The 9,380-nt window shown below is 34.3% G+C and overlaps 2 protein-coding genes across 2 annotated transcripts; one reads left to right on the top strand and one right to left on the bottom strand.

Moving 5' to 3' along the window:
- Positions 1-2,097: 2,097 nt before the first annotated feature.
- LOC107955260 (protein CURVATURE THYLAKOID 1A, chloroplastic) lies at positions 2,098-4,808 on the bottom strand. The gene is made up of 5 exons (XM_016891002.2): positions 3,366-4,808; positions 2,995-3,083; positions 2,801-2,908; positions 2,605-2,676; positions 2,098-2,389 (listed from the first exon to the last, which is right to left on the bottom strand). The coding sequence occupies exons 1-5, from the start codon at positions 3,517-3,519 to the stop codon at positions 2,324-2,326; spliced, it is 489 nt and encodes a 162-aa protein (XP_016746491.1). The 5' UTR covers positions 3,520-4,808; the 3' UTR covers positions 2,098-2,323.
- A 71-nt stretch (positions 4,809-4,879) lies between these two features.
- On the top strand, positions 4,880-6,696 carry LOC107956842 (uncharacterized protein At4g02000-like). Its single transcript, XM_016892342.2, has one exon. The coding sequence runs from the start codon at positions 5,145-5,147 to the stop codon at positions 5,898-5,900; it is 756 nt and encodes a 251-aa protein (XP_016747831.1). The 5' UTR covers positions 4,880-5,144; the 3' UTR covers positions 5,901-6,696.
- The last annotated feature ends 2,684 nt before the right edge of the window (positions 6,697-9,380 follow it).

The raw sequence follows: 9,380 nt of genomic DNA, 5'->3' as shown, positions 1-9,380 counted from the left end.
CAAAATATATTTTTTAAATTCCTTTAGTTCTTTTTTAATAATATTTTGTACCTTTTTAGATGATATATATATATTTAAATTTGCATGTAATCTAAATTTAGGGATTAAATTTAGAACAACAATCAAGTTCTAATGTGGACAAAAATGTGTTGAGACAAAGTTTGAAAAAATACAAAGTTTATGGAATAAATATGATTTTAACCCAAAATAAATCTAAAATATTGATGATGTTCCATAGGCGGAATGCAGAATTTGTAATTTCAGTTTCTTTCCAAAAAAAGAAAAAAAGAAAAAAGTGTAATGTTTGGAATAAGTTGCAACGTTTCAGCAACTCTGATAAAGAAAATCTCACCTGGAGATCCTCATGATCTTTAAAATTTATTAGTCCTGATTATACTTTATCAGATACATAAACACTAGAGCTGGATCAAAGTACCTATAAAAGGGCTGGGGTTGAGGAACCTAATGTGTATGGATAATTAAATTGGGTTGATGTAGCGTCCAAAGGAGCTCCCAACACTTCAACACTGAAAGGAGGTGATGGCACAATTCCTACGGCTGCTAGCTCATGGATATCCCTAGCTGCGCCACCCTGCGTCAATTACTGCGTGGGCTAGGGTTTGCATGACCTGGAAGACGTGATTTGCCTTCTTTTTCGGTATTGAGGTGAAGGGAGCTCCTTTTGCTCCTTCTAAGTTTATCACCTTTTTTCTATTAATTTTCTCTCCGTCATTAAGTATTACTGGAACTTGGTTAATATAAGACTGGTTCATGTGAATCATGTGAAACAGGAAGGAAAGCTTAAATTTGTTCCTCAAGAGGCTTCAAATGCAAGGATGTGCATTGACAACTCTTCCTTCTCACTTTTGTCCTCAAAAGCTTGCTGTCCTTGATCATTATATATGTATATATATATATACACACATTGTCTGCTTTCTTCTTTAATTCATTTATGCCGGTTTCTTCTGCTTGTAACTAGCTAGTTTTTGGCAATTTATAAGCTGGGTACTTTTTTATATGCAATATTTGTTTGTTTCAGGTTGCTGAAAACTTGATGGTCATGAATCTGCGTGGTTGTCCTTATTTGGCTTAACGGTTGGGACTTTAATTTGCTTACACCACTTGGATATACAGGCTGTTCAAACCTTGTTGAATTTTTCAGTGATGTCTCGCGATGAAAAATCTGGACAATGAACAGACTCCGAATGCTATTATTCGAGCTATTTGGAACTGGGAAACCAGGTAGCCCACAGCTTGGCTAACTTTGGGACAAATCTTCGTGCCGCTCCACCTGATTCTATTTGAAGGGTCTTAAAAGATGATTGTAATGGCTTAACATATTCTAGATTGATGATTGTAACTTCTTTTTTCTTCTCTCTCTTCGATTAAAAAGAAATCAATTTTTTTTCTACTAAAGATTAAGGAGAAATTTTGATACACTACTAAACTATCCATACTTGTTAAAAAACTATCCCACAACGGCTAGATTCATCTCTGTTCCACCCCTCCCCCCCCCCCCCGCCGGAGACAAAATCTAGCCTTGTGGAATTCCTTCACTATATATATCCCCATTAATGTTTCTATTTTTCTATTATCCAACAAAAGTTTAATCACCATTTGCATGCTTGACTTTGATAATTCACAAATGGGATCTACACAGGTATTAAATTATCGAGTAAGGTTTGCTTTTTATGATGATAATTTTTAGATTTTGTCATTCATGTATTCTTATCATGTTGAAAGACCTCGTTTTACTGCTTTGGTGGGGGATGAAGGAAAAGGGTTGTGTTAGTTTTGCAGTTGACTTTTGCAAAAAGCTCAAAGCTCAAAGCTAACAAAGGAGTTCGTTAGCAAATGTAAAGGCAAGCTACACATTCGGTGGGGACAAGGGATTAAGCATTTAATTACATGAATTCTTTTGCAAAACCTTTGAGTCTTTCATGGTCGAAGACTGTCTTTAATGGGGATAAGAACCAAAAGTTTTATACAGTTTGTGATATTAGATTTGAACGCATTTTGCTGAATGATTAGGCTGCCCTCCATTGGGAAAGGAAATGAATCAGAGTCATTTCAATGGAAGAAACAAGCTATACTTCATACAGATTAAAAATGCATTTATAGATAGAGGGATGGAAATTATACCCCCATGAACATACACATAAAAATGGACTAGTATCACTCTAAGAACAGGGCAAACAAAAAGTTCGGCATGGATTACATATACAAGGCAATCCTACAATTACATGATATGATACACATGTCTGTTTTACAGGGTACAAAGGGACCAAAAATAAAATGAAGGCATGCCAATCTTTGTGTGCATCTATTCAGTTTCAGCAATCTTCTTCTTCAGTGACTCAATATCCGTAGCTAGTTCCTTCCTGCTTGACTGAGGAAATAAGCTTTGTTGTTAACACATGGTTCTTGATTAGCGCGGAATGCGTACATATGATTTATTTACCCTAACTAGTCTTAAAAACATTAATAATTTGTAAGTGAAGCCATTGTTTTTAAGTTAAATACCATCTATAACATAAGCACTGAAAGAGGACAACATTAGGCAGTACTAAGATTGATGGGGCTACACAGTTTAATAAACCCTACCTTGAAAAGAAGGTATCTGTAGACAAACCATCCTGTATATCCAAGTCCAACCAACTCCATTATCTTTGGAAGCTGGTAAAACACAGAAAATCATTTCGTTTTGGATCAGTGATTTAATCGAAAGGGAAGATGTGTTGTTAGCCAATCTAATTACGAATACAGATAGCAGAAAGTGTAGTGTTGAGAGTTGAATTACCAAGGGGACGGAGTTGATAGCACCAACAAAAATAGATGATAACCAAACAGCAACGATTGCCCCACCACCATAAAGAATAACTGTCGACTTGCTCTCAACTTTATCCCACTAGTAAAAACAAGGGAAGGAAACCATGTCAGTTGCAGACAACTCCATCATCTACAAGACATAATAGTATAAGACAATGTCCTCACCTTTTCCTTCAAGTCAGTGAAAAACTCCCCAGCATCGACAGCGGTCTCCTCTGAGGCTTTTGTCAGCAGCTGAGAAAACCTCCGGGATTCTGTTTTAGATGCCAAAAAATGGACATAGATTAAATCATCCTAACCCATAATTAAGAACCTGCATATGCAGTGGCGAATCCGGATGGCAGGGCCGGACCCATGATAATATAAATTATTTAATCGATAAAATTATATTTTTACTATCATAAAAAATACAATTTAATTTCAATACATTCAAAATTTAAGTTAATAAATAAGAAAATAAATCTTGGAACTAGTGATTACATTTCGCAGGTGATGTTGGAAGTGAGTGTTAAAAAGGCCATGTATAAGAGCTGTACCTGGACTTAGCTTAACGGAAGAGGAAAAAGAAGAGCTGGAAACGCGAGGAGGGAGAGACGGCAAGGCGGAGCAGTGGGTGATCCTAACGGCAGTGTGGACACGTGGAACCAAAATGGCGGTGGCCGCCATGGAGGATGCTGCGGCGGTCACCATATATCAAATAAAATCAAGCTACTTTGGGTGGGTCGGAGCCGGATTTATGGCCGCTCGAATGCTACAACAAAATCCTATCCTTACAGTGGGTGCATGGCTCTCTTTGTAATTGGTTTTGATGCTGGGCTTGGAAGCGTGATTTGGGGACACGTGGATAAGGTTGGGATTCTGATTGGTCTATTCCCTATCTGCAATCCACATGTTTCGCTATCTCACATGGCGTTTTGGATGCCATGGGCAGTTCCACATGGCATGTTGTCTTGTCTTGTAATGTTTTGGTTCGTGTTCTTTTTTATTTTTTTGGTAAACTACTTGGATGGTAACCAAACCTTTGCATAGGTTATATGTTTATCACCTAACTTCAAAAACTTTCAATTTCATTACTAACGTTTTTAAAATTTAAAATTTTAGTCACCTACAATTAAATACTTAACAGAAAGCTGATATGATTTTTTTTTATTGACCCAATAACAAGTTTAGCTTTTCAACGTTTACACATTTTATTAATTTGATCTTAAATCTAAAAATTTAACAAATTTATCCCTCAATGTATACAAAATTTATCATTTAGATCTAATTCTAAAAAATTCAATAGATTTAACCTTGATCATTTATAAAATTTTTCAGTTTAGTTCTAATTCTAAAAGTTGAAAAGAAAGAAAAAATTTTGAAAAACTCTTTTTTGGATAAAAATAATTTAAAAATTTTAAAAAGCATAAATAAATTATAAATAAAAAAACCAAAACATCTTTATTAAAACTAAAAAATACAAAAAAAGGAAAAAGTATATCAAATGATTTAGAAAGAAATGAACACAAAATATATTGATAAATATTAGAGAGAGAAAAAGTTAAACATCTCCATGGAATATGAAATCGATAAAGTTATTTTATATAGTTTAGTGTAGCTCGTGCTTTCAATTTCTGGACTAGATTTTCAAAACTTTTGTCGTTTGACTAATGTTTAAAAGTTATTGATGACATGTTCAAGTTAAAAAAAATAATAATAAACCTTTCAAAAGGTTTTATATTTTGTTAAGTTGTACCAAGTGAGAAAAGTTTAATTTTCTTATAAATTGATTAAAAGGCAAAAGAGATGTGGATAAATCAAAGAAATTCTTAAAGTTGCTTCAAGATATGGGTATTATCTCTCCATTTCTTTGAAAAAAGTTATCGAATTTCGTAAATGACGAAAACAGAGAATCAAAATTGGATGGACGTTTTATTTTGGTTGGTGGTGGTGTTTAATATGGAAAGTGAGAAACATGTTGAGTTTTAGAGTTTGATGGGGATAATGTTGTTGCAAACAGAGTAACCATCTTGGAAGTCGTCAAAGAGCTTTTGAGCTAACTTGAACATATTTGATCTCTACCACAGTTGTAAGTAGTAGTAAGTTCATTTGGTGGATTTGAATTCATAAAAGTAATTAAATGAAACAATTATTTTTTTTTGAAATTTTTTTATACTCTATCTAATTAAGGTTTTTAAAACTAGACCGAAAATTATTCAATTCGTACTTAAGTCTTAGTCTGCCTTGTAGCACGAATTAGGGTTTTCTTTGGTCTGCTTTCTAGCACGAATAGTATTCTTTAGGGTTTGGATCTTGTTGTTTCCTTGAGGTACGACATGGCTAATATTGATCTGGTGGATACAAATCTTGCTAATCTCAATATTATAGATGAAGAGGAAGATCCCCTGCTGGTTTTGAGAGAAGATACTGCCGTGGAACAGTTGTATAAACTGTGCCTGGTAGGGAGAGTTCTTACTGATAGTATTGTGAATTTTCCTGCATTAAAAAATACTTTGGCCGATTTATGGCACCCATTGAGAGGGGTGACCATTACTGAGATGGAGGATAAGAGGATTTTATTCAAATTTTATAGTGAAATTGATTTGAATCGAGTCCTGCATGGTCTACCATGGTTTTTTAATCGTCATCTTATTATCTTTCACAAATTGGTAGAGGGTGAAGACCCTAATTCAGTTCCCCTTTGGCATACAGTCTTTTGGGTTCAGGTACATAATTTACCTATTGGTTACACATCAGAGGAAACAGCAAGTCAAATTGGAGATTTTGTTGGTAAATTTGTGGAATACGATTCATCATTGGTGACAAGAGGGGTTAGTAAATTCATGAGAGTTAGGGTTATAATTGATGTTCGTTTACCACTTAAAAGGAAGAAACGAATAGGCATTGGGCAGAACAGATTCATTTATGTTTTATTCCAGTATGAAAGGTTGTCACTTTTTTGTTTTATTTGTGGCCGACTTGGTCATGGTGAAAATTATTGCGAGGTCAGATTAAGAATGGGGAATCAGCATATAGAATTTGGATGGGATTTGACATTACGTGCTGCGACAAGACGAGGAGGACAAGAGTGAGCAAGTGGATTAGAGAGGAGTCAGATACAGATAAATGGCAGGACATGGAAATAGATGGGGAAAGAAGCGTAAGAAAAGCTGGAGGGGAGGCTACAAATAATAATGAGGAGAAAGAAGAAGTGGGCCTCTGGGGATGTTCCACACGACAGCTTAGGAAAAATCTGAACACAAGGAGCCAAGTTATTTCGAACCAGTTGGAGGTAAGAGGGGTAGAAGAGGATTCGGAAGACATGTTAATAGAAATCATGGATGGTAAAAAACGACAAAGGATTAATGCAGAAAGGGGAATCTCGGGGGATTCTAAGAAACTATCAATGGAGGGTTTGGAGAACGATATATCGGCGGCCACTCATAAGGTGGCTGATCGGGCACAATAAAAATCCTTAGTTGGAATGTTCGTGGATTGGGGCAACCACGGACAGTTCGACGTCTCCAAAACAAATTGAGACATATTCGACCCCAAATTTTGTTTCTTATGGAAACAAAGGTTTCGAGCAAACGAATGGAGGCAATAAGAAGGCAATGTGGCTTTTTGAATGGAATTGACATAGATGCAGTTGGCACGAGAGGAGGATTGTCATTAGGATGGAAAGAGGGTTTGAATTTAACTTTAAAAAGTTTTTCAAAATCCCACATTGATGTGGAGGTGGCGAATGAAGATGAGTTAAATACATGGAGGTTTACAGGATTTTATGGAGCGCCAGTGGTGTAACACCCCTTACCCGTATCCAACACCGGAATAGGGTACGAGGCATTACCAAAACACATACACTTGTAAACGTATTTAACCGAGTTATAAAATTTCATCAAAATTAAAACTTTCAAAATAATTAACATGTTTCTATAACTTTTCACAATATATCCTCAAAATATTATAATCATAATAATTAGGGCCTGCGAGACCCGATACATACTCGTGCAATTTAATGCTTCATTTCCATTTCATTCAATTCGCAATTTCTCATGCTCATAATTTAAATCATATCACTAGCAATTTCCATTTAATTCACGTACAATTCAATGACATCAAATTCAAAACTAATACGTATTTACCATTTAACTCAATGTTTATTGATTATACCATTCAATAACACATTTATGAAATTCTCAATTTAGCAATGAAAATATCACTTTAGTTTGAATAACAACATCGTCCTGATATAAATACACTACCACTTATCCATTTACTTTAATTCTTTTGGGCCCATTTGTCACTTACCATCCTTAATCAAATTAGGGAACGGTCACGGAAAATTGAGTACTTCACTTTCACTTTGCCATAGTATAACTATGGTCTTACGTATGATCAATTATCACTTGTCCCTGATCAGATAAGTGTAGCCACCTATCACTTTGTTTCTTGATCAGATAAGTGTAGCCACTTATCACTTTGTTTCTTGATCAGATAAGTGTAGCCACTTATCACTTTGTTTCTTGATCAGATAAGTGTAGCCACTTATCACTTTGTCTCTTGATCAGATAAGTATAGCCGAAGCTATCACTTATCACTTTTCACTTGTCACTTGATCAGATAAGTGTAGCCGAAGCTATCACTTATCACTTTGTCACTTGATCAGATAAGTATAGCCGAAGCTATTACTTATCACTTTCCACTTGTCACTTGATCAGATAAGTGTAGCTAAAGCTACCACTTATCACTTTGTCACTTGATCAGAAGTACTCAAATCCGGCGTTCCGCTCAATTTGATCATTTATTCATATATCAGGCTTACCAACATGTGTTAATTCATAAACCATTCATGGTATTATTTCATGCCAAATCATATACTGAATATACCATACACACATACTATGAAACTTTATTTTCACACATGAGCTTAAACCATGATCAATAATGCACAAAAATAAGCATCATTCATATTTCATCGTTTATGAGTTATAATCAAACATATGACCATTTATACACGAATCATTCATATATTTCCCAATTTTCCTCCTCCTCCTCTCCATTCCACATCCTTAATGTGTATAACACACTTAAACAACATTAACCATAATTTCAATATTCACTAACATGTATATTCAAAGCTGTTTATCCGAGTCAGAGTCACTAAATTATTTTTATCCGGAGCTACAGAGCTCCAAATTAAGATCTGTTAATTTTACCTGAAACTAGACTCACATATCTTCATACCATAAAATTTTCATAATTTTTGGTTCAGCCAAATAGTACAGTTTATTCTTTAAAGTTTCCCCTGTTTCGCTGTCTGACAGTTCCGACCACTCTTCACTAAAAATTAATTATCTCATTGTACAGAATTCGGATGATGTTTTAGCTTGTTTCTTCTAAAAATAGACTCATTAAGGATTCTAACCATATAAACTATAACTCATAATCATTTTTGTACAATTTTTAATGATTTTCCAAAGTCAGAACAGGGGAACCCGAATTCATTCTGACCTTGTCTCACAAAATCTATTATATCTCATGATTTACAATTCCATTGCTCACATCATTTCTTTTATAAGAAACTAGACTCAATAAGCTTTAGTTTCATATTTTATTCATCCTCTAATTCAATCTATACAATTTTTGGTGATTTTTCAAAGTTACACTACTGCTGCTGTCCAAAACTGCTTTAGTGCAAAATGTTGATTTCCATTTTGCCCCAAATTTCACAGTTTATACAATTCGGTCCTTTCTCAATTAACCCCTCAATTAATCTAATTTTCTCAATTAGTACTTTACTAGACATTATAAGTTGTTACACAACTATTGAAATTCAGAATTTCCACATATAACTCTATCTTCAAACTCTTTTACTATTAGGTCCCAAACATTCACTTTCTATTCAATTCTTTCAATAAAATCAGCATATGAACAATTTAAAGCTCTAATTTCATGCTAAATCATCATATACTTCCAGCACATATTCATATCAACTTTTAACTTCTTTCATAAAATCAAAAACTAATGGATTTAACAAGTGGGCCTAGTTGTAAAAGTCATAAAAATACAAAAATTTCAAGAGATAGTCAAGAATTGAACTTACTTGTAATAAAAATATGAAGAACCAGCTTGAAGAAGCCCTTCCATGGTGTTTTAGCTGATGAGAATTCAGAAAAATGAAGAGAAATCTAGATAATTCCACTTGGGTCCTAACTTTATTAAGCAAATTTTGCAATTTTCCAATTTTGCCCTTAATTCTCCTTACTTTCTTGCTGATTTCATGCCTCTGCCGTCCAGCCCAAATAGACCTTGGGTCTATTTGCCTTTTAAGCCCTCTTCCTTTTATCATTTAAGCTATTTAATCATTTCCCAAAATTTTGCATTTGTTACAATTTAGTCCTTTTAGTTCAATTAATTATCGGAACTTTAAAATTTCTTAACGAAACTTTAATACTAACTTTTTAACACTCCATAAATATTTATAAAAATATTTATGGCTCAGTTTAAAATCCCCGAGGTCTTGATACCTCATTTCGATTCTAATTATTTTAATATTTATTTCTAGTGTA

This window comes from Gossypium hirsutum, chromosome A07 (assembly GCF_007990345.1).
Source record: "Gossypium hirsutum isolate 1008001.06 chromosome A07, Gossypium_hirsutum_v2.1, whole genome shotgun sequence".
Lineage (NCBI taxonomy): Eukaryota > Viridiplantae > Streptophyta > Magnoliopsida > Malvales > Malvaceae > Gossypium > Gossypium hirsutum.
This window is presented reverse-complemented; position numbering and strand designations above follow the sequence as displayed.

Bases quoted from the DNA above. Each gene is read 5' to 3' on its own strand.
- LOC107955260 (XM_016891002.2), bottom strand. From the start codon at position 3,519: ATGGTGACCGCCGCAGCATCCTCCATGGCGGCCACCGCCATTTTGGTT. The intron at 2,909-2,994 runs GTGAGGACATTG...TGTTTTTACTAG, and splicing joins TCACTGACTTGAAGGAAAAG to TGGGATAAAGTTGAGAGCAA. The intron at 2,390-2,604 runs GTAGGGTTTATT...TTATTTCCTCAG, and splicing joins ACAGATACCTTCTTTTCAAG to TCAAGCAGGAAGGAACTAGC.
- LOC107956842 (XM_016892342.2), top strand. From the start codon at position 5,145: ATGGCTAATATTGATCTGGTGGATACAAATCTTGCTAATCTCAATATT.